This window comes from Coenobita brevimanus, chromosome 21 (genome assembly GCF_032717465.1).
Source record: "Coenobita brevimanus isolate Jiangsu-jjx chromosome 21, ASM3271746v2, whole genome shotgun sequence".
Classification (NCBI taxonomy): domain Eukaryota; kingdom Metazoa; phylum Arthropoda; class Malacostraca; order Decapoda; family Coenobitidae; genus Coenobita; species Coenobita brevimanus.
The window spans coordinates 4,675,682-4,701,845 of NC_136974.1; the positions used below are offsets into that span (position 1 = coordinate 4,675,682).

General features: G+C 42.4%; 1 protein-coding gene across 1 annotated transcript in view; it reads right to left on the minus strand.

The window, feature by feature from the left end:
• The window catches only part of LOC145392087 (uncharacterized), a 181,951-nt gene that overhangs the window by 87,088 nt on the left and 68,699 nt on the right, over positions 1-26,164 (minus strand). Inside the window, exons 7-11 of the mRNA XM_080266541.1 lie at positions 22,347-22,512; positions 20,940-20,951; positions 19,002-19,165; positions 9,221-9,318; positions 8,996-9,154 (exon numbers count right to left, since the gene is read on the minus strand). Of these exons, the coding sequence (XP_080122667.1) occupies positions 8,996-9,154; positions 9,221-9,318; positions 19,002-19,165; positions 20,940-20,951; positions 22,347-22,512 (599 nt within the window). The remainder of the gene's footprint in view (positions 1-8,995; positions 9,155-9,220; positions 9,319-19,001; positions 19,166-20,939; positions 20,952-22,346; positions 22,513-26,164) is intronic.

Sequence of the window (26,164 nt, forward strand, 5' to 3'; positions counted from 1 at the left end):
CACTCAGAAGGGCGACAGGAAGGTGATGTCCCGTCCCCCCCATGCTGCCATCGACCAGTTGACTTTGGTTTGGTTCCGCCAACAACAGGGTGTCTGCGTGCTTGTACATGGGACTGAGCTGATGGCGGCAGCTGTGACGTTTGCACGCCTAAACAACGTGCATGACTTCCTAGGCATCTGAAGCTTGGTTCTTCTGGTTCAAACTTCAACATGGACTTACTGGCTGTAAGACACATGGCAAGGCTTTGGACATGGCAGCGGAGGTGTTGAGCCATTTCGCCAGAAAGTGAAGCGCCTGATCGAGGATGAGGGCCTTGCTCTCAGTCAGGTGTACAATACTGATGAAAATAGCCTCTTCTACAGCTCCTTGCCCACCAACACCCTGCCAGAAGAGATGGAGAAGCCTGTGCCTGGTCAGAAGTTATCCAAACGGCATGTCTCGGTCTTGTGCTGCGCCACTGCTAACGGAGCGAACTGCCTCAAGCTCATTTTCGTTTGACACACAAAATAGTCAAGCCCATTTTCATTTGACACACAAAATAGTCAAGCCCATTTTCGTTTGACACACAAAACAGTCATGTTGTCTCCATGGGTTGACGAATGGCTTGCCTGTTGTGTGGTACCATTCTCTGAAGGCCTGGTTTACCTGTAAGATCTAAAGAGATTGGTTCCACAGACACTTCGTCCAGGAGGTTATCTACTATCAAGCGGAGGAACTTGGTATCCCTTGCGACCAGTTGAAGGCACTCCTGATCCTGAACGATGCCCCTGCTCATCCACCCGAGATGATATTGGTTGCGGATAACAGCTGTATCAGGTGAATGTTTTGGCCACCTAATACGACTACTCTCATTCAACCAATGGACCAAGGTGTTATCATGACACTGAAGAGAATATACCATTGGAGGTTCCTAGACAAGGTGATGATGGTGCTAGAGGACAAGCAAGGGGTCAACACACGTGGGGAGCGGACCTTGGAAAATACAGTATTCGCCATTACAACAACATCTTACAGATGTGAAGAGAATCACCTGGTGCATCTAGCAGTGCGTGATTTACCTTCCTTAAATTCGCTACGATTCGCAGAAGAATTCATAAAATTATAGTAGCGCATGTGTCATATGCGCGAAACCATCTGAGATTAAGTGACCACTTGACTCCTTGGGATGGCAACGTAGGGTCGTGTAAACATACCAGCAACCTTCGTTCCCTTCCTATAAGTGTTCACAATTTTTTTTATAGTTCCCACTAACTCGACGTCACTGACACTGATACTATACAAGGTTGTTCAATGCCAGGGGTTATTAACCTCCAAACGCTGGGCTATTTTTAAAGCAGTCATCACCTCATTACAGCAATTTTCTGGAATTAATTGTTTTCAAACCTGAATATCTCAGAAAGTATAGCACTTAGGGAAACAAATTAAAGACCATATTACTCAACAACTCCTCCTCTTGCGAATGAACATACCCCAGGACTGTAGGTCCCTGTGCTGATGAGTAATGATGTGAGGGAAAGAACTAATTTTTGGCTCAAGAACAGGACGTGTCTGTGCATCTACCCATGACACCAACTATGACTGCTCTCAACACGATAACATTTCTACTACCAGATAAACTAGACACTGTTGCATTCATGGCATGCCTTATGGCAATATCACTGAGCCCTTTTCTAGTATCCTTGGAAAGAAGCTTCGCAGGGAAGGAGGATGCAATTGGCTACAGGCAGCGCGGACGGAATCAGACAAATAGGAACCTGAAGACATCATTGTACGTCTGGCAAAAGCACAAGGCAGACTGACTCTCGCCTGTGTGGTATGGAGGGACTCCCTCTCTACCCTTTGGTGCCGAGATGAAATGGCAGCCAGTTCAAATGGTGATGGGAAGACACTTGCGTGTATAACCGCTTCCTCGGTGGCCATGTAGCACCCCAACTGTGACGTGTATAGAGGTTACCTAGTGGTTAGGGGTTAAGAGGAGATTCTTTGTGCACACTTTATACTTGCAATATAATGCCTTATAACATCCCTAAATCTTTTCTCTTGGTATTTCACTTTACAGTTAAACCTCACCATAACAGACTACTGGGGCTCAAACTGGGACCCAAGCCATTTCAAAAAATGTGAAATTCCAATAAAAGTGACATCCGAACTTCCCCCTGCTCAAAATCATCATCATCATCCGGATATTCTTTCCCATCCTAGGGCAGAGTGGGGAGTAGCAATGTCCAGACAGCCCAAATCTGCCTAATCCAATGGGCCACACTTCCATTCACCCATAATTCAAGCCCCCGTAATCCTGGCTCTATCAGATACGGCAAAAACATTCACCATGAGCTGCAGCTTCACATACACGTATGCGATTGAGTCAATCCGGACACTGTCACATTAAAAAAGGGTGCCAAATCCCTGATCATGCACTTCTCCTCATGACATTCATCCTGCCAGCTCAGTCTCTTGTCAGTTCCCTGGTCTCACCGATTTCCAAACCTCTCTTCCTCACACATTCAGCCACCGTATCTCTCCACCTTCTCCTTGGCCTAACTCGCCTCCCCTCTTCTTCAAATTCACTCAGATATACCTTTTTTACCACTCTATTGTTATCCATTTTCTCCACATGACCATACCATCTCAGTACACTCTCTTCGATTCTGGTCTCCACCGACTTCCTCACTCCACATCTTTCACGAATCACATTATTTCACATCATAGCTATCCATCCTCTGTACTCCACATACATTCCTCAGAAGTCCCATCTCCACTGCTCCTACTCTTGACTTTCCCCCTGCTAACCCGGATATTTTCCAATATATCAGACGTTACTTCGGATCGCACCAATGGTTTCTTAACTGCTTTCACCACTACTGCTGTACTGTACTGTATTACACATTCACTAAAATAATCAAATGGTATCCATCCACCCATCATTCTATCCTACATCGTCCCACAAGGAGCGTAGGAACCCAGGGCTAGGCAAGTTGGTCCCGACATTTAAGATGAGAGTGACCAGGCTCACTCATCCCTGAGTGGCATTACGTGAGGAATAAACCCCAACCACCTCTTGGATATAAACCTACACAGGTTCAATCTGATTGGTGCACCTTAACTACCCACTAAACCACCAGGTACCATAATCTGGCTATATGGTTACCACCCAGCATAGTAAACAGCAGGCCTATTCACAGCAATGAGCAAAAGTTAACCCACAATTTTTTCCTGGCATTAAGCACTGCCTTCCATATTTTTTTTCCTCCCCAAACAACAGAATATTCTGCACTCTTAGACCATCTTGGGCAATTCATATTGCCATGACAAAAATAGTTTATGTAACTAGTGGAACTGGACACCGCAATCTAAAATTCAACTCCGCAATCACAATTCTGCATCCTCTGACCCTTACCTTCTGCTATCACAATTCCGCAATAAACTTGGAATGTGCAGTTCCACCGCCTTAATACCACAACCACATTCCAATTTCACAATTTTCAATACAAAGTGCACAAACAGGGGGTAAATCAATTGGTAATGTAGTGAATTATTGTATTTATAATCTATTTATGACAATTTCCCACAGTGACACTCAGTCACTGTGACCCTCACTACTCACTAGTGACTTCGTTCATAACTTCACTCAGACCACTTCTCTGAGTCCTCACTGACTCAGAAGTTCAAGTTCAGAAGTTCACACTCCTGTCACTTGACAATTCTTCACACTCACATGTGACAGTCTGTCTGAGTCCTCTGAGATTGAGAACAACACCATCTTCAGCAGGTTCATGTTCCCTTTCGTGAACACCAATTTGCTCAAAGTTCTCCAAGGTCAGACTTGCCCTTTTGGCCTTTCTGACGTCCAACCCCTAGGAGAATAGTCTCTCACAATACGAATATTATAATCATATCCTTAATTACGAAAACAATATTACAAGGAAAAGAAATAGTGTTTGTGCCACTCGGGAAAATCAATCTGACCAGCAGCAGAATGCAGTCTACAGAACTCAAATAGATAATTCATAGAAATGTGCTTACTCTTGCAGATAATAGCTCAGTAAGACCACAAAAAAAAAGGTATTTTCAGTCATCACCATTACATCAGCTCTTAAGATCATCATCTGTCAAACTGTGGAACAACTGTGCATGATTAGCTATGCGTGCCACAAAATTTAAAGCCATGCTGGCTTATAGTACATCGTATCATATCATATCAAATAATTTCTGATATTTCCCACCCCTACTGCTAATTGACACAGCGACGCCTCGCCCGCCACCACTGCTGGCCGCGAATGACATTCACGAGTCATGCTGTAGCCTGTACTAACCGACACCGACCGCCATGTGGGAGATTGCGGACAGGATTGCAACTGTGGATGTTCCTCTGCCCGCAAGTTTTGGACGAGTTTGTCACAATTGCAATTCCGCAACTGAAATCATGCGGTCTGTTACTGCAGAAATTGCGGATTGCAGAAGTAATTGCGGAGGTGCCCAGCTCTGGTAACTAGACCCAGCTGGTTATGACTTGACCTGTTGCTAATGGCTGTACACATGCATCAGGCTTTATGGTGCTCAGCTGGGTAAATGTTCCCATATGTTTGTTTTTCCCAATAACAAAACTTTAACGTTCTTGTCACGATCACGTTCACATTTTGTCACTACTCTGATAATGTTACAGTCTAATAGTGTAAATGCAAATTTATCTGTTCAGCAGAAAACAAATACAATAATAAAAGTGCAAGCTTGTGAAACTGTTAGTTCTGAACTTCATTACAAAGAAGACATTAATAGAAACATCCTGTTTGGTTGACTTTTCAAAATGAAGGATTAAATACTGCCTGCTTTTTCCCTTGTACCAAAGTGGAGGATTAAATATATCCTTTTTCCCATGTACAAACTCAGGTCCATTCAGACATGAAGTGTATTGTATACTTTTCTTTCAACTGGCAGTATGAACAATATGCTTTCTTTCTTGTTTTCTTTTTTTTTCCCCTTTAAATCAACATTTTTTTTTTTTTTTTTTTTTTTCACAAACCATTAAGAGGCAGCAGGCAGTGGCAACCATCATCCACTTACTTGATGTAGCACTGCCTACTTCCTTCACCTTTATCATTCTTTTTCTGTCTGCCCTCCTCTCTTTCCATTTCTCCCATCCTGTCTGTCACTTTTTATTACCCTTCTTTCCTTTTCAGGTGGCTTGACACTGAGTGACGAGCCTAATGATTTCTGTATGCTAGGAAATCATTTAAAGTAAACTCTCAATTATCTGTTATAATTCAGCCATGCCCTATGCTGAATAACGTGAAACATCAGATATTGCATAGCACTCCCCCATCAGCTGAACATTTGGCATCAAGCCAGATACTGTGTTACTGTACTATACGTCTCACCCCTCTATCCTAAAAACCTTCCCATGAGTAAAAAGACATAAACTATGCATAAAATACAAAAAAGAATGATACAGTACTGTAATACAGTAATACAATAAACTCTCAATTATCTGGTGTAATTCAGCCAAGCCCTACGAAGAATACCATGAAACACTGGATATTGCTTGTAACTCCCATCGGCTCAATATTCAGCATCAAGCCAGACACTGCGGTACTATCTGTCTCAACCTGTTACCTGAAAAACTTCTCCATGAGCAAAAGACGAAAATCAAGCATAAAATACTATTAGTAATGATACAATAGTAATACAAGTACATCCCGAGATACGGTAACCCTGGATGTGATACCCCAGCTTAGCAATGGGGGAAGAAATACCTCCATATCCCACCTAACGATGGCCAAACCCTGATTTAACGATGGGTTTTAATTATTTTTTTACCAATTTCGATGATATTTTAGACTAAAATTTTTTGTTCAGGTTGATTTATAAACTGTTTTTAGAATTGGATTAATGTGTTTTAGTCAAAGATGGGGTGAACACTGTCATTTTGGGGAACAGTTTACTAAGCCTGATTTTTCCCAGACTTATTTTTGACAATTTGCAGATTTTATTTTTGGATTTAAGTGTTATAACTCCTTTTAGGCTTAGTTTGGCTTGTTTTCAAGCTATCTGGGGTTGCTAGAAACTTGTTTTTGGACTCATTTAGGTGGGTTTAGGACTTGGTTGGGGGGAAACCTTAGGCTCAAAAACACATCCCTATACTTTAGATGTTAAATCTACCCCAAGATACAATATTCCGCCTAGTGATGGGTTTTTACTTAACCAATTACATTGTTAAACTGGGATATACCGTACAGCAGCACAGCACTGGTTGGACGCCATTTACAAGCCACTTGATACACCTTGATGCTGGATGTTGCACAGAACTGCCAGTTACGTCAAATGTTGGTGCCGAATATTGCATAATTTCGCCGGATATTGCTTTAACAGAGCCGAGCCAGCAGCACCAGATACTGCAATGGGCTGGATATTGCAATGACAGATAATTGAGAGTTTGCTGTACAGCACTGCTTGGATACCACTTACAAGCCAGCTGATATGCCTCAAAGCTGGATATTGCATAAAAACGTCAGTTACATCCCATTTTGGCGCTGGATGTTGCATAATTTTGCTTCAACTGAGCTGAGCCAGCAAAGCTGGATACTGTGTTGGGCCAGACACTGCAACGACAGATGACTGAGAGATTACTTTACAACACTAGGCGGTAACCATATAACCAACCCATACATGTTCCCTATGTGTCAACAAGTGAGTTGATGGAGGGTTAATGTTCCTCTTCATAAAACAAAAAAGTCAAAGACAAATGGCCACCCCTTACAGGATAATAGTGTCTGGCTAGAGAGAGAGAGAGGTATACAATATCACACAATTTTATGCCTATTATTGACAAAACTTAATACTGGAAGCAGCGATCCAAGAGGCTGCCCTATCAATGGGCATACAATGACAGGGCAGTTACAGTGCCAAGGCACACTTAGAAGGTGTCCCCGTAGCTGTCCCAGCAGGGTGCCCCAAGGCCACTATCACAGCCACTGGCCATGACTGGTGGACTATAGGTCCATGATCCCTTGCATAGACTTGGGACTGTGAATGTAGGGGGGGAGGGACCAAAACATCATCCATTTTGGGATGAGATACATGAGGAAATAAGAGTCTGAAATGTATTGAAGAAGAAGGATATACATTTTTAATACTGAACATGAGAAGAAAACTAAAGATATGGACACACAGGTAACAAGTTAAAAAGAAAATCTGCCAGATTTGGCAACATCAAAAGCAGTGTTTTGGTGACAGAAAATGACATATCCTGGGCTTTGTGGTGATAGATAAGACAGTTTACTGTAATTCAGTAAATTAAAAAAGTAGAGAGTGGCAACTCATTATGAGTCAGAACTGCCACCATATCTTTTGTCTTCATTCTGTGTGGAAGCTACAGAAGGGCGAACAACATCTGGACGCTCTGTAAAACAATATGTGACCTCACAAAGCATGCCCAAGAATTCATTCATCATCATCTACAGTAGTGACCAGCTTCACTAAACATCCATCCAATCTCGAGTCTAGTCATTTCTGTACTTACTGGCCAGTAAACAGAACTGACTTGGCTGGAACAGAGAAAGGCTAAAGGATGCAGGTGCACCCTACCAAAAGTTATTACATTTTCAATGCAAGAATCCTTTCATTTAGTCTCCATACATTCATAACACATTCCACCCATATCTCTTCAACAAGCATGCCCACACCACTATATCCATCCACACTTCCATTCCAAAATAACTTATACCTACAATCCTTCCAAACAATCATCCTTGCTGATTCTCCTCTACACCTAACTTCCTGTAAGCAACAGACTCCAGCTCAAGGTCTCCACCACTTCTCCTCCTCTACCCTTCAAGCAACCCACAATCCAAGATACCACTCCAAACCCCTTGTGTGAATTGGTTTCCTTAGGCTCCTTTTTTATGACTGGCTTAAATATAATCATAGTTGATAAAAGAGGGGGAAATGGGAAACTGGCCCCGCCCATCTACACATCCCCAATTCCAGGCAGGGGTTCAGAGATCCATAGCACACCAGCCATGGCCAGTGGCTGTGGCAGTGGCCTCAGGGCACCCTGCCAGGACAGCTACTGGGGCACCCTCCAAGTGCACCTTGGCATTGTAACTGCCCCACCATTATGCACTCAATGATAGGGCAGCCTCCATGAGCACTACTCCCAGGTTTGGGGCCTTCTCTACTGAGCAGAAGCAGCAGCCTGGAAACTGCAATGCCTGGTGTCCCCTGGCACAGATTTAAGTCCCATCCCGTCCTGACCCAAATCCACACTGCCAGAATCCAAACCACTCCTCCCCTCAAGTCAGCCACTAGGTACTGGGGGAAAAGTTTTCACCTGGCATGCCCTTGCTGACTAAAATATCATACTTAAGAATAAACCAAGTGAGTACTATCAGTTTCACCAGTTCTGGAGACAGTCCTAGCATGTACAGTAAACCCTCAATACAACGAACCCTTATATAGCGAATTTCGGATATAACGATCCACCATTTCCAGAGAGAACTTCTGCCGGATATAGCGATATAGCGACCTTAGGTCACTATATCCGGCAGAAATTCATTCCCTGGCATGGTAAGCATACTGTAACAATACTGCATTACATTATAGGCATTGTATTTATATGTACAACTTCATACAGGATGGTATTTACTGTACATGTACTGTATAACTATATAAACCATTGAATTCTCCATGTGAAACTTCACAGAGTAAGTTGAGGTTCCACACATAGGACCGAACTACTCCACGAATAAAGCAACCTTGGGTCAGTAATCCCTCAGTTAATAACGACCATCGGATATAACAACCAACCCCTCCCCTCAAGAGCCCATTATATTGAGGGTTTACTGTATTCAGTAGAGAAGGTGGGTGCTAGTGCCGAAGTGATGACATGTGAAGATGTAGGAGGACTACTAGGTCCCAAGGAGAACTACTGGGACTTGGGGATAGGCCCTGAGGCCTTTGCCAAGAGTCAGACACATAAAAGAAAAAAAAAGGACACACCTTGTAATACTACAGCAGCTGCCAGCATTCCCTTCACAGTTATTGGAGCCACCACGTTCCTCTATGACTGAAATGGGTGGTGGCTCTGTTGTCCAAGCAGCTGGCACCAGAGACAGCTTACGACTGTGGTGTGGTGGCTGCAGTTGTGGCTGATGGCGACTGTGGTGGTGGCCATGGTGATGGGATTTCTGCTGCTGCTGCTGCTGCTGTGGTTGTTGTTGTGGCTGACTGTGGTGGTGCTGGTGATGATGATGGCGACCGTGATGGTGCTGGTGATGGCGCCCATGGTGATGTCGTCGGCTCCCCTCCTCACCTGTTATAACCTGAGGAAGAGAGACAGCTATCCATCTCGGCTATTTACCCTGAGGGACAACTTAATGCAGTACTATCAATATAAATGAGTTGCTCCACTGCCCAGTTATGTATATGTCCTTTAACTCCTCCTTATGAGGATGGAGAAAGACCGGAGGTCAACTTCATCCTGTAGTGATTCAGTCAGATGAGCCTGGGGTGGCAATTGCAACTACTACTACTATTATTACTATAACTATTACTAATACTCGTACTACAGTACTAAACCACCACTTAATGCCACATTCCTACTCCCAAAGTTAAAACACAGTCACGGCAACAAAACTGCCTCCAAAACTCTCTATCATTCACCACTACTCCCTTCATGTCTCTCTATCACTCAAAACTACTACTTCCAATCATCACTACTCCCTCCAAGCCTCTCAATCTCTCATCACTATTCCCTTCCAGCCTATCAATCACACATCACAACTCCCTCTAAGCCTATCTACCACACATCACGACGCCTTCCAAGCCTTACTACTCCCTCCATGCCTAAGCATCACTCATCACTACTCCCTCCAATCCTCTCTAACAATCATCACAACTCCAAGCCAAACTACCACACATCAAAACTCCCTCCAAGCATCTCTCATTCATCACTACTCCCTTTATGCCTATCTATCACTCACCACTGCTCTCTCCAATCCTCTCTATCACTAATCACTAGGTAATAATGTATAGTTGTATGTATAAAGTACGTATTTTATGTAGGTAAAAATGGTAACACTCGTTGGTAGTAAATAAATGCTATAATAAATGAATGAATATATACAGTGTAGAATATTTATTGTTGGTGATAATTTAGTGATTGAAGCAACGTTGGGGCTGGTTAGTACTTGGATGGGTGACCGCCTGGGAACACCAGATGCTGTTGGCATCCCTGCGTGTCAAGTGGGGTTGGTGGAGGATTAGTGCCCCTCCCTGTAAAACAATTAACTCTAAGCCCTTGGCCACCCCGTTTGGGATACATGGCATCTGGCAATGAATGAATGAAAAAAATTATGCAGATAAATGAAGTAAGCATGTGTACGTAAGTTGTAACTATACAGCACGTTTTATATGTTTGTGCAGTTTTTTGTCTATCACTGTGTATTGTATAAAAATAAAGTCGTTACATAATTGTTACATACTGTTTGTAGTTACATATTTGTAGCAAGTGTAACACACACACTACAGACCATCGCCGTGGAGTATAAGAGTTACCTGCCTTTTTTGTGCAACTTCCCCCCACCTCTTACCTGCCATGGCCCCTCCCGACCCCCCAATGAAGCACTCTAAGCAGTATGGCGTCAAGAAGCTGCCACAGTTGTTGTACAGTCAACGTTTGGAGCTCCTTCATCGTGTTGAGAGGGGAGAGAAATTTTCAAAGCTGGTGAAAGAGTTTGGGAAGAACAAGTGCTGAGAGGTTCTAAGTTCTTCCAAACACCACCCCACTCCATTCACTTAAGCAATTTCGTCATAGGATTAAGGTGAGATCCCTTAACATGGCTTATTTCTATTTAATACATGCACTGAATATTCCTAAATTTGCATGTTTGTGTTTGATGGTGCCTAGATAGGTGTAGATAGGGTGCTGTGGGGGCAGATTGGCCAAAATCCAGACCCAAATTAATTTTTCACAGAAGTTATTATTCATAAATCACGGAATTCGTAAATCACAGCAGTGGTCCAGACCCAAATTGCCACGAGTTACAAGGATTGCCCAACACGCCCCCACAGCACCCTACCTACACCTATCTAGGCACCATCAAACACAAACATACAAATTTAGGAATATTCAGTGCATGTATTAAATGGAAACAAACCACGTTAAGGGATCTCACCTTAATCCTATGACGAAATTGCTTAAGTGAATGGAGTGGGGTGGTGTTGGGAAGAACTTAGAACCTCTCAGCACTTGTTCTTCCCAAACTCTTTTCCCAGCTTTGAAAACTTCTCTCCCCTCTCAACACGACGAAGGAGCTCCAAACGTTGACTGTACAACAACGGCGGCAGCTTCTTGACGCCATACTGCTTAGAGCGCTTCATTGGGGGGTCGGGAGGGGCCATGGCAGGAAGGAGGTGGGGGGAAGTTGCACAAAAAAGGCAGGTAACTCTCGTACTTCACGGCGACGGTCTGTAGTGTGCGGACTGGCGGGACAAGAACAACAACAACATGGTGGCATTAGTATGCACACTTGCCACCAGGGACGCTCAGTGATTGGTTGTTGGGTTGCGATTTTCAGTTTGAATGCCATGGTTTACAGTTCTCCTTGGAAAAGGCCCACTTGGGTGCCTAGATCCACGATTTTCGTGACTTAACAGTGATTTAAGGTTGCCGGCAGTCTGACGGCCACCTAGCCGTGATTTACGAATCCGTGATTTATGAACACGCAATTTACGAGGATTGACTATATATATATATATATTTATATATATATATACAGTATATGTATAAAGATAGATACAAACATACATAAAAGACAAGTTTTTTAGCTTGTGCTTCATGTACTGAATAACAGTATATTGGTGATGAACCATTTTTAATGGGCATATGAAATGCTTGCTGACACGAGGGCCGTGAGAGAATGACGTGGAGGTCCGTCAGATCATATGATTGTGGTATGCAAGACCAAGCTGAGAGGAGTGAGGTGGACCAGGAGAGAGAGGAGCAGTCAAGGATAAAGACTGAAAGTCAAGAAGTTGTGGATCAAAGAAATGGCAGATGAATACAGGACCAAAGTAGGGGAGGAGTTAGAAACAGTGAATTGGAATGAAATGGATCAGGACAGCCTGTGGAATGAATATAGGGATTACTTAGTGAGGAATGCTAAAGCAGTGTGTGGTGTGGCAAGAGTAACAACAAAGAAGAAAAGTACAGCAAGGTGGGATAAAGAGGTTAACAGAGCAGTGGAGGAAAAGAGGATGATGTGGCTACAGTGGTTACAGAACAGGGGTTCAACTCAAATAAAAACTGAATATACTGAGGGCAAGAAGCATATAAAGAGACTAATGAAGAGGAAGAAGGAGATAAATGACGATCTAAGAAGAAAAATTAATGCAATACACTCCAAAAATAGGAAGTTATTAAAGAAAGAGGTGTAAAAATGTAGAAGTGACAGCAGAACGAAGTGTGCAAGTGTGAAGGATGTAGGTGGTACATTATTAACCTATGGAGATGAAGTAAGGACCACATGGAAAGAATACTGTATTTAGAAAGCCTGATGAATGGCAATAGTGCACAGCAGCTGTACACATGACTGGTTTTGGGGGTGTGCAGTGAAGGAATGCACTGCCAGGAAACGTGACACTCGCACAGGTGAAGAATGCTTTCAAGTGGCTGAAAAATGGGAAAGCAGATGGGGCTGATGATGTGTATGCAAAGATGATTAAGTGTAGTGGAGAGAGTGGAATGAAGTGCTTGTTCGAGATATGTAAGAAGGCATGGATGAGTGAAACTTAAAACTGTGCCAGCAGAGTGGGAAAAGGCTGTGATTGTACCCCAATACAAAAATGAAGGTGGGCAAAGTGAGTGCATGAATTATCGTGACAAGTTTACTGAGCATTGTAAAGAAGATATATATGAAGAATTATTACACAGAAACTAAGAGAGATATCAGAAGTCCTGGTGAGTGACGAACAGGGTGGCTTTAGGGGCGGCAGAGGATGTGTGGATCAAATATTTGCAGTGAGACAAATAGTGAAGAAGGCTTGTGAGAAGGGCTATAAGGTGTTCATGGCATTCATGAATCTGGAAAAAGCATACAACAAAGTAGACAGACAAGGATTGTGGAAGGTTTGGCACAGATATGGTGTACATGGTAATATGCCATCAAGAGTTTTTATGATAGTGAGGCATGTGTAAGGGTAATGGGGCATCTAAATGAATGGTTCACAATCAATGTGGGCATGAGACAAGGTTGTATGATGAGAGATGTACAAACACACGTAATGGAGAGCACTGGTAATGAATGATGATCAATGGAATATCTCAAATTTGTTGTATGCTGATGATACAGTGCTACTTGCAAATACCAGGGAACTTGGTAGGCTAGTGCAGAGTTTTGCTGATGTCTGTGAGCATCATGCTTTGACAGTAAATGTAGAAAAGAATAAAGTGATGGTAACTGTGAGAGAAGGTGACTCCCAGTGTGATGTTACAGTGATTGGAGAGAGACTGGAATAGGTGAGAGTGTTCAAATTGGAGAGAGACTGGAATAGGTGAGAGTGTTCAAATACCTGGGTACAGTGACAGAAAGGAGGAAAATGTGCAAAAGAAGTGGAAAGTAGAGTGACACAAGAAAGGAAAGTAGCGGGTGCTATGAAGGCTTTAAAAAGAAAGAAAGGCTTGAGTGTTGCAGCTGTGCGAGGCTTATATGAAGGAGTGTTAGTGTCAACTTTGACATAGGTATGTGAAACTATGGTGTGTCATGAAATGAAAAGTCAGAAGTGAGAGCAGTGGAGATGGGACTGCTGAGGAATGTATATGGAGTACAGAGAATGGATAGGATACGAAATAATGTGATTCATGAAAATGTGGAGTGAGGAAGTCTGTGGACACCAGAATCGAAGAGAGTGTATTAAGATAGTATGGTCATGTGGAGAATGGATAACAATAGAGTGGTGAAAAAGGTACATCTCAGCAAATCTGAAGGAGGAGGAGGCGAAGCTGGCCAAGGAGAAGGTGGAAAGATATGGTGAATGACTGTGTGTGGAGGTGGAGAGAATGGATAACAACAGAGTGGTGAAAAAGGTATATCCCAGAGAATTTGGAGGAGGGCAGAGGCGAAGTTGGCCAAGGAGAAGGTGGAGGGATATGGTGGATGAGTGTGCGTGGAAGAGAGGTATGGAAATCGGTGAGGTAGGGGACTGACAAGAGATCGAGCCAGCTGGAAGAATTTATGAGAAGAAGTGCATGATCAGGGATTTGGCATCCCTTTCTACTGTGACTGCATTCGGACTGACTCTATCGGATATGTTTATGTGAAGCTACAGATTGTGGTGAAAATTTTTGACATATCAGATAGAACCAGGATTCCGGGGGATAGATTGATGGGTGAATGGAAGTGTGACCCATAGGAGAGGGCAAACTTGGGCTATCTGGACAGTGCTACTCCTTACCCTGCCCTAGGGTGGGAAAGGAGGTCCAGATAATGATAATGAGATGATGATGAAAATCGCTTCAAACTCAGACACGTTTCAATGAAGTTTCTTCTGTTCTGATTTAAAGCACTTGTGCTTAGCCAAAACACGATGTATACAAGAAGCTTTACGGTCGAAGGGTCTGCTTCATCAAGATTCTCCAGAACAGTAAACACTCAAGTTGCAAAGGCCTTTTTTGCAGTGATTCATACTTATGACATATTAAAAGTTAAGAGCCAATTCAAATTACACTCACACGGTATTTGTACTCGTCAAACTTACACCACTCAAAATTAATTAATCAATGATCAATATATAATGTGTTGCATTACTAATGGCATGTACTTTTAGACCAGATAATGAAGGTAATGGAGAGAGTGAATATTGATGAGATGCAGTTGGGTTTAAGCCAGGCAAAGGGACCGCTGATGCCATAATCATTGTTCAACAGTTTCAGGAAAAATATATAGTAAAGAAATAGAACTGTACTCTGTTTTTGATGATTTGGAGAAGGCTTTTGACAGAGTCCCTAGAGAGATGGTGAGGTGGGTAATGAGAGTGTTTGGGATCAAGGAGTGGCTGGTTAGGGTGGTTATGGCAATGTATGTGGGTGCTTGCATCCAGGTATGGGTGAGTGGAGATTTGAGTTATGAGTTTTCCGTGAATGTTGGTGTGCACCAGGGGGTCAGTTTTGAGTCCCTTGTTGTTTATCATGGTACTTGAAGCCCTCTCACATGACTTCAGAAATGGACTCCTGTGGGAGATGTTGTATGCTGATGATTTGGTGTTGATTGTTGAGAATGAAAGGGAGGCGGAGGAAAGATTTAGGAAGTGGAGAAATGGCATGGGGCACAAGGGCATAAAAGTAAATGCAGATAAAACAAAAGTGATGGTATCTAGGGCTGGTGGCAGCGCTGTCAAAGAAGAGGGAAAGTGGCCATGTGCAATTTGTCACAAGGCTATGGGAAGTAATTCCATCTTGTGCAGTGTCTGTGACAAGTGGGTGCATAAGAATTGTAGTGGTATTAGAGGCAGACTGCGAGATAATGCTGATTTCATGTGTGCCGTGTCAGGGAGTGCAGGTGGACATCGTCAGGCATGAAAGAACTGAACTTGCTGGTGAGTCTCTTAAATGTGTGTACACTCAACCCCCTGCTATCGCGCCTAATTGGTCACAGGAAACGCGTGTGATAGCTGAATGTGTGATAGCTGAACTGAACAATCAATGGGAAAATTTCTAATTGGTTTTTCAGTGGCCCATTTTTCTAACTTTTAACCACTTTATGCCTACGATTTCCTGCCAATCTCTCCTCTAACAAGAAATAAAGCATTATTATACTAGTAATAACAGTATAATGAATAAATAAACAACATAAAAGGCCATCAAACTTTTATAAGGATTACGGCTTGGGTAGTTTGATGGGTTCTGAGGCTTGGGAGTGGCTTAGTTGCCGCCAGATCTCTTTGGCTGTCTCCATTTCTTTAGTGTCCACAGCTAAAGGGGATATCACATGGTACCTTATATCAGGAATGGCTGAGGAACATTTATGTGGAACAAAACTTGGACGCTATCACACACATTCCTCACACTGTCGTCAGAGCCCCGTCTCAGTTGTAAACACGTGATTACTTTATCGACATCACAGTTTTTTCGGCATAAGAAATATTAACTCTTTATAAGGGTTTCAAACGATTGATATCTATTCTAAAATACAATATTAATAAGTATTCAGCGTTACGCTAAATTTCAATGCTGTAGTATGATATATTCTTTCAAGCCGAATGGGTTTTGATCACTGTTTTGCCTGTCATGTCCTCGGCAGGAATCCGTTCAGATGCATTCCAAATGCCCGTGCTATAATCGGGAATTTTACCACATTACCGTTCCGATTAACCATCGTATCCTCTGCAAACCTCGTATGAAGTGCCGTGTGAATAAGTTTCGCTTAGCCTGTCTTCAAACTCGACGCGTGATAGCGGTCTTGGGGTGCGTGACAGCATGTACAGTTGTGCATTTGATGTGTGCGTGATAGCAGATAAGCGTGATAGCTGAACGCGTGATAGCAGGGGGTTGAGTGTATGAGTTTTGTTATTTGGGAGACATGTTATGTGCTACAGGTGGGGCTGGAGCTAGCTCTGTGGCTAGAGTGAGGAGTGGTTGGAAGAAGTTCAAGGAGCTGTCACCTCTTCTGACACTGAGAGGGCTCTCCCTCCATGTTAAGGGATCTTTGTATGCAGCATGTGTTAGGAGTGTAATGCTGTATGGTAGTGAGACCTGGGCAGTAAAGGAAGAGGATAATCGCAGGCTCAAATGTACAGAAATGACAATGGTCAAGTGGATGTGCAGTATGTCCTTGAATGTTAGGCCTGGGGAGGGGGGGGGGGTAGGTTTACAATGGAAGAGTTGAGTGATAGGTTGAGACTGGAGTGTATTGGTGTTGTGATGAGAGGAGGTACACTGAGATGGTTTGGGCAGATGACGGGGGATGATAATTGGGTAGAGAAAGTGAGAAGCGTTAATGCTGGGGGCAGAGTTGCGTGAGGCAGACCAAAAAAGACCTGGGATGAGGTCACTGAGTGCGACCTCTGAGATAAGGGACTGAACAGGGAAGCTGCCAGAGATTGAGCAGCATGGACAGCCATCATCAGGCAACCAAGGCTGACACATGCAAGCATGTTGGAACAAAACGAAACTATGTCAGCTGTTCACATGGTCAAGGAAACGGCCTCACATGGGTCAATTATACAGATGTTGTCACTCAGTCCTGATTCAGCCCTGCCAAAACAACACATGAAGAGCAGTGTCACACATCACACATATATACTAGAACATTAAACATACATTATATACAGAAACATTAAAAATGAGTGGAATGATGAGATACATTAAGACTGAGTGATTAATATTGCAGATACCAGTTATGTGCATTCTGTTTATCCTTTCCTTTATAATTCAGCCCCAATCTAGCCCCACCAAAACAACATATGAAGAGCATCAAATATCACACATTAGTTATGAACAACATAAAATTAAAAGTGAAAAGAATAAAGACATTCTGTGAATGATTGTGCAGGTACCAGCTGTGTGCATTCTGTGTACTCTTTTCCTTAAAAATTACGACTCTGTCCCAATCTAACCCCTGCCAAAACAACATGTGAACAGAGTGTCATATATCATACATTTCATTATTTACGAACAATATAAACACTGAAAATGAGTACCTGTATAATAAAAACAATGAGTAAACAGTTGTGCAGGTACCAGTTATGTGCATTTTGTGTATTCGTTCTTTTATGATGAAATGTATTAATGTGCTACTGAACATGAACCAAGAACCATCCTAACCTAGTCAAAACTAGAATAGAATGGCTGCTTTCAAGAGGGGATGGATAAAAAATTAATTGAATTACCTAGCTCAAAGCTCACTGAAAATAATTATGCTTGGTGACAAAATGAAACAAAAAGAAGATAATACCTGATGTCTAAAAAGTACGAGAGACAGAGATCCGACCACACACATCGATGATTGGAAAGTGATAGCTGTATGCTCCACCTGATCAACTTATTCCAGCTTTAATACTTTGTATTTTTCAACAATTACACAACATGAACTTTTATGGCAGTAATAACAATCCAATGGCTTCATCCTTGAACATGCTTGGGGTTTCATTCAATTGGGACTTATCTTGGAAGATCATATTGCAGCACTTGTAAAATCTTATCCAAGAGATCAGGTGTGCTAAGTCGATTCCGAGCCTTCTTTACCCCTGCACAGTTGTTGACTTTATACAAGTTTTATTCGCCCCTGTTTAGAGTACAACCCTCGTGTCTGGGGAGGCTCCCCACATTCAGCTCCTCTCAATAGGGTGGAGTCAAAGGCTTTTCGTCTCATCAACTCTCCTCCTCTTATTGGCTCCCTTCAACCTCCGTCTCTTCACCGCACTGTTGCATCTTCATCTCTTTTCTATCGCTACTTCAATGGTCACTGCTCCTCTGAACTGCCTGCTTGCATCCCTCCACCTCTACAATGGGTGTGTAGTACCGTCTAGCAACAAACTCTCATTCCTTTTCTGTCCAACTCTCGAATGCAATAGTTAAACGTTACTCCCAGTCCTTCATTTATGCAACAGGTCAACTCTGGAATTGTCTCCCTCTGTCTGTATTTCCTACTTCCTATGATCTCCAGCCTTTCAAGCGGTGTGTGTCCAGGCATCTCAAAATGAACGGATCGTGAATTTGGCTCTCTTTTGTACTGTTTTTGTTTTTTTCTTGGAAGGAACTGTTTTGTGGGCTTAGCCTTTGGTTCCTACTTCCTCGCATAAAAAAAAAAAAAAAATCACTGGCAATATACTGAGGTAGTGAAAAGCATGTTGTCAGGAATGCATCATTTTTTTTTTTTTTTCTTTTTTTTTTTTACCGATTCAACAGAAATAAAGAATTTGCAGCACTATAAATCTCTTAACGTTATATATCATGGGTGTACTGCATTCACCAAGACAACCATCAAACTGCACTTCTGTAACAACTCACCTCTAAACTGACTGGGTGGGAGGGTGGCTCAGCAGCAGAGGGAAGGGAAGAGGGAGGAGAGGGGGAGGAAGAAGCAGTTACAAGAGTTCCACCCCCTCCTCCAACCCCTCCACCACCTCCCGACCCACTCTCCAGACCTCCCGCCCGGTAGTGGACACTCCCACCTCCACTACCTTTCTCTCCTGGAAATGTAAAAGAATAATATGTTTAGGTGAAGCTACAGAACGTGGTGAATGTTTCTGGTGTATCACACAGTGCCAGGATTCCGGAGGCTTGAATGGAGAGCGAATGGATGCGTTACCCATTGGACTGGGCAAGTTTGGGCTACCTGGACTCCTCACCCTGCCCTAGGGTGGAAAAGGAGGTCCGGATGATGATGATGATGATGATGAATGATCAGCATCAGCAACATTCAGCAATGATCAGCTCCAAATTACTCCCTCTAAGGTTTGGAGGGTAAATGCAAGGCTACCTTAGTTCAGAAAATTTAACCCCTATATCCCACAGATAGTTTTGTCTTAGTTCCACATTTTCAGGCAGGATTAATTTTCTAGCAACATGGCATTATTGTGTTTGTTTATATGGGAAGACCCCAACAGGAAACAAATTAAGGAATCTAGATAGGCTAACTAAGAGATTAATGAATACAGTTTCTACATTTAAAGATACTGCTTGAAACTTCAAGCCTGCCTGATCATGCAAAAATAGGGGTAGATTGCACAACCTGTGATTAAGTGGTAAAGAAGTGGCAGTTTATACCATCTGGTATGCAAATCTGAAACTCGCAGGTGACAGAATTTTTTTCTGACAATGGAATGCTACAAAGTACATAGGTCAGTCTCCTACTCTTAATTAATCTGAACTACAGTAGCCAACCATCAAGATCCTATGTCTAAACCTGCAAAGGGAATTTAAAGTAAATTTTACAATGTGTTAATGTGCTGCTCAGTAAACAACACTTGACCAAACTGTGAGGTAAGGGTCTGCCATTTTTAAATGCCTGATAGACTAGTGAGTTAGGAGCTCCAACTGCATATGACCAAGATCTAATTCTGAAGGATGGTTGGGTTATTCCTCTCACTGTGACAAAGAGGAGAAATGACTGGTCACTCATGCCTTATATTCGGGACTGAGTAGCCTAGCTTCAGGCATCTAGACTCCTAGTGGATCAATACTGAATTGGATGATAGATGCAGAGATGGTAAAGTGTTGCATTAGTCAGTCTAAATTAATTTAAGTCTAGGAGATGGGTATTTTTCACAGCCAGAGGTACAGTGATCTTGGGTCCAGTATCCAAGGAAAAGTTACATCCCCCACCCAGCATGTTCAAATCCACAATCAAGTGGGGGAACCATACATAAAACTTCAAACCATACCGGTCACACACTAAGAAGGGTATAAATTAAATCTATCTATCTATCTATAGCCCGACGCCCTAATCCCACAAAGGGTGGCCGCAGACAAAACGCCTCCAAGTCACTCTGTCACCCACCATTTGACTCCCCTCCCCCCAACTCACCCCCCCTCCCTCATATACCTCTCAACTCCATCCCTCCACCTCATCCTCGGTCTACCCCTCCCTCTCCCTCCCTCCACCTCACCTACATACACCCTCTTAGTCAGTCTTTCATTCTCCATTCTCTCCACATGTCCAAACCACCTCAGTGTATTTCTCCTAATCTTTTCAACCACATCCACATCTACCCCACAACGTTCCTTCACTTCTTCATTCGTCAACCTGTCCCTCCACGTCACTTCACATGCTCCTCTCAAGTAACTCATTTCCACTGCTCTCACTCTTGACTTGTTCCCCTCTTGCAAGGTCCACGCCTCGCTTCCATACGTCAGGGTAGGGATCACAATACCATCATGCAGTGCCTTCTTAACTTCCATACTCACCTCCCTATTTCTCATCACTGCTTTCAGTGTACCAACAACCTTTCTTCCCTGCTGTACCCTTTCACGTACTTCATCCCCCAAAGTTCCATCCTTACTCATCACACTACCCAAGTACTTGAATGCACTCACATTCTCCATATCCTCACCATCCAACCTCACTGCACACTCTGTGACTTCATTACTCTCAAACACCATAACTTTACTTTTGTTTACATTAACTTTCAGCTTCCTCCTCCTACACACTGTCCCAAATTCATTCACCAAACCTTGCAACTCCCATTCATCTTCACTCATCAGTACTGTATCATCAGCAAACAGCAACACCGGAAGCTTCCAAATCTCACCCTCATTCATTAGGGCCACCCCCACATCCACTGCCCTACCTTGCACCTCCTTTACAACCCCATCCATATATATATTAAACAGTCATGGAGACATCACACACCCCTGTTTCAGTCCCACATTGAGATCAAAGAACTCACTCAGCTCACCATCCACTTGCACCGTAACCCTAGCTCCCTTGTACATACTCTTCACAGCACTCAACAATTTCCCCTCCACCCCATATATTCTTAATACCTTCCACATAGCTTGCCTATCTATTCTGTCATAAGCTTTCTCCAAGTCCATGAAGGCAGCACACACTTTCCTTCCCTTCTCTAGATACTTCTCCACTAAACATCTTAGAACAAATATCTGATCTACACACCCTTTTCCCTTCCTAAATCCCCCTTGTTCTTCTCCAACTAGCTCCTCTGTCATATGCCTAACCCTATCAATGAGTATTCTACCATATATTTTACCAGTCACACTAAGAAGGCAAATACCCCTATGGTTACCACATACTTCTCTCTCCCCTTTTCCTTTGTACAGAGGAACAATTATACCTGATTTCCAGTCCTCTGGAACCCTTCCCTCTTCCCAAGCCAATCTACACAACTTCCATATCCACTCCACAACAATCTCACCCCCATACCTAAGCATTTCACCAAACACTCCATCAATTCCTGGGGCCTTTCCCAGCTTAATCTTCTTCATCGCTTCCACTACTTCCGACCTACTGATCTCTTCCTCCCTCCTCTCATCTCTTCTTCTCCCAGCCATTCCCCAACCACTTATACTCACACTGCTCTCACTCTCTACATTCAACAAATCCTCAAAGTGCTCCTTCCATCTCCTCAATTTCTCTCTCTTCTCCACCAACAATCTATTATTCCTATCTTTCACTCCCCTACTATTTCCCCTTTCACACTGCCTTACTTTCTTTACCTCCTTCCAAAACAATTTCTTACTCTCCCTCAATTTCACACTCAGATTCCTCCCAAACTCTTCATCCACTTTTTTCTTACTCTCCTTCACCAATCTCTTAACCTCCCTTCTCCTGCTCACATATACCGAAAATAATTTTACTGAGGATATACTTGTGCATACTGTTAGATGACACACCTTTGGCACTTTTGGGGTAAACAATGTCAACTGAATGAGCATCACAGAGGGATATTGAGGCCTGGTTCCGTCTCAGGCGTTTGTGTCCTCTGCTTCTTGAGCTGCTTGGATTACTACCCCCTCCTGCTGTGGCATTCTCATCCTCCCCTCCACACCAGGCTGGAGACTGCACATATAAATAAACATTACCACAAAGCTGTTATAAAATGAAGAACATTATATTAATGTATTTTTCATATTCATCAAACAGTAGTAGAATTTTCTTAAGATCATTCACAACATTAGACACTTCACTGTTGTAATACCTTTTCTTACTTCCAATTAGACAAGTGCACACTAAATCTTGAAACCATAAGCTCACTAATTCTTTACGCAGCAAGATAATTATTAATAACTTGGTTTCTAGAGGAACATAGACCAATGTCCAACTATATCTTGGGTAATTTATTCTACATCTAATTACAATATAAAAATTAATATATCTGGAAATGACAAGGCACTGCAAGAAATGCTATGCCAAAAGTAATATACCTGGATATGACAAAGCACTGAGAAAAATGGTGATACCAAAAGCAAGCAGGCAAATCCAGTAAACCCACTTTTTTTTCTTTACAGGAGTGGGTTTAATTACCGAATTTGTAAATATAGTTATATATGACTGTGCTGTCCCAGAGGACTGGCTGAACAGTGTGATTGTAAAGGGGAAAGGTGATGTCCTGGAAAGAGGAAATCATAGAGACATAAAACTTTTTGTATTAATGAAGGCGATGGAGAGAGTCCTGGAGGGTAGGTAAAGAAAGAGCAAATATTGATGAGATGGAGCTTGGATTTATGCCAGGCAAAGACACTAATGATGCCAGAATCATTGTCTAACAGCTTCACAAAAAATATACAGGAAAGGAATGGAAGCTGTACTTTGATTTGGCTAATTCACATAAGGCCTTTGGCAGAGTCCCTAGAAAGGTGGTGAAGTGAGGCAATGAAAAAACTTGAGATTGATCAGTGGTTGGTTTGAGTGATTATGGCTATCTATGTATGTGGGTGCTTGCACCCAGGTGACAGTGAATGGAGATTTGACTGATGAGTTTTCTGTGAATGCTGGTAAGCCCTTTATTATTTGTCATGGTGCTTGAAGCTCTCTCACATGACTGGACTCCTGTGGGAGGCATTCTATGCTGATGACTTGGTATTGATTGCAGAGAATGAAAGGGAGGTATAGAAAAGATTTAGGAAGTGGTGAGATGGAATGGGGGTACAGTACAGTTGTGATTTGAGATACTGGGAAGTAACGATCGTACAATAACACAAGCATTTAACTTCTCCTTTTATTATTCAGTAACAATTATATCACTCAATGGCATGGGAGAAACTATGTGGATGTGCTTATGTATAAGGATTTCCAGATGGCTGAGTCTGTTCACAACTTGTGCATTATGCTTTTGTCGGTCGCTGCTACGGTTCCCTGACCCAAGCCGATCCACATGACCCATGTCCAATACCTGCCTCCCTCAGCCTCATTGTTATTTTGACTATCGTTACATCCAGAGGCATTTTAGATTTTTTACTCTCATCATTTCATCCCAGAATTCATGTGGTTCCAAACTAACTTAGTTGCTACGCCTAAGTACCCTGAAAGTGCTAAGAACACAAGAAGAGCAGTTATTCCCATGGAAAAGTAAAATTGTTGGACAAGGTGGTGTGGGAGCAAATGACAAAAACATTCGGACAATCGTATAAAATAAGCTGGGTGCATTTACGATATGTAGTGGCTCTATTGGAGAGCTAAAAATCTAAAGAGGTTTATAGCGAGGGGGGAGTAAAATTCATGTTTTTACGTTTAGTGCAACAACAGTGAAAAGAGTTTTGCAACCAGTTTTTTTAACGAACTGATGGGCTTGGGGTTAGATAATCTGGCTCTTATGGTATGTGAAGGGTCTACGTGCTGATGTAAGAAGTTAGTTACGATAATTATGTGAGTTCAGTTCTTGAGTATCATACTATCAAACAAAATCCACTGCAACCTCGTTATACGACATCTTGTAATGTGATAAATCAATACAAAGCAATAAAAAAATTATACCCTGTCTTGGTATCACATTAAAAAATTAATTGCGATTTCACTATATCGATATTTTCAACAGCCAGCAATTAGAATCTTGTGAGGACGCAGTGACGCACCTAAGCTAAAATGACTGTCCAGTGTTTACACTGGCTGTGATCGTTGCCTATCATTCTACACTGTGCATGAAAGGCCACTGAAACACCATTATTAACAGTGTGAGTGCTTAATAAATAGTGCAGTGTGCAATATTAAGTGATAAGTTTTTGTGTATGAAATAATGAAACTTGTACCTTGGAAATCGTGTCAACCTTATGTAACCATAATCCCTTTAACCCCTACCTGCCGGACGATGTGATATGCAGTCATGATTTAAGTGGACAGAGGCTGCCGGGTGTCAGCACATGTCGCAAGTGCATTCCTGTCATAGTATGAACAGATTCATGTTTGATCTTGCCAGCAAAGGTTTGGGAAAGACTCCTGCCAGCACAGGCAAGCGTCCGTAAGTCTGTTCCTTGACTCTGCCAGGGATAGAACGATGTTTTCTGAAACCTCCTCGTCTAATTCCGTTCCCATATCAAGCAGACCCCTTGCCTCCTCCACCCCTGCCAAACCTCTGCCCAAAGACACTAGGAAAGGGCTCATTGATATTGCCAAAGGATGTGCCTTGGACACCACTGTGTCTAGTTTATCTAGTAGTAGAGAAGTTATCTCACTGACAGCAAAGCCAAGTCAAGGTTGCTCGTACACACACGAAGACATCCCACTGCAAGGACCAAAAGTTACTATTCTTCTTCACGTCCTTACTCATCAACACAACCACTTGCAGACCTGGAGATGCTTTCGATCACAAGAAGAGTTGATGAGTAATACAGTCTTTAACTTGTTTCCCTAACTGCTATATTTTCTTAGATATGAAGTTTTGGGAAAACTGCCAGCAGTAAGAGGATGGCCGCACTATAAATCACCCAGCATCTAGGGGTTAATGGGCCTCTACTCTTGCATAAAAGGCCACTGAAACACTATTATCATCCCCAAATAACAGTGCAAGTGTTCAACAAACAATGCAGTGTGCAATATTATGTGAAGTGATGCAGACACGGAGTAACAGTAATACAGTATGTAACAGTAATAGTAATAGACTACTACAGGGTTTTCAGAGTAATAATAATAGATCACCAATTCCTGGATTTAAGAGTAATAGTAACAGTAACAGAAGGCAAAGTAATAAATAATTGTATATTACTTTCCTATTACAGACACTTCTTTAGTCTTAGGTGCAATAAAATTATATGTGCACTGACAACCTAATGATACTCATTTAAGACAGCACTATCTGGCAACCGCATCTCCTACAACTACAATAACCATGTACAGTGTAATACAGTTTCTTATTAGCTATATACTGTTTTTGAAATTGTAGTGATTTGTGTGAAACAAGTACAGTATCAATAATGGTTACCATACTCAATTAAAATGGCCTTCTCACCTTGGTTACCTGTTGGTAGTAACAGTCAGTGTCACATTTTTCCACAAATATGCTGTGTGGCATTTTTCTTTCAATAATGTTAAATACAGCATAACTGTGTATACACAAAAACTTGAACTAAGCATAAGTTCTTTAATTTGTGAAATATGTATTTTATGTTTCCAAGAATTTATTATTTATGGTGATATGAATGGTAAAGTAGGGAATGTGAAGGTGGATGGAATAGTTGGTGAGTGGGGTGTGCCTGCTGAGATAGATGAGAATGGCAGT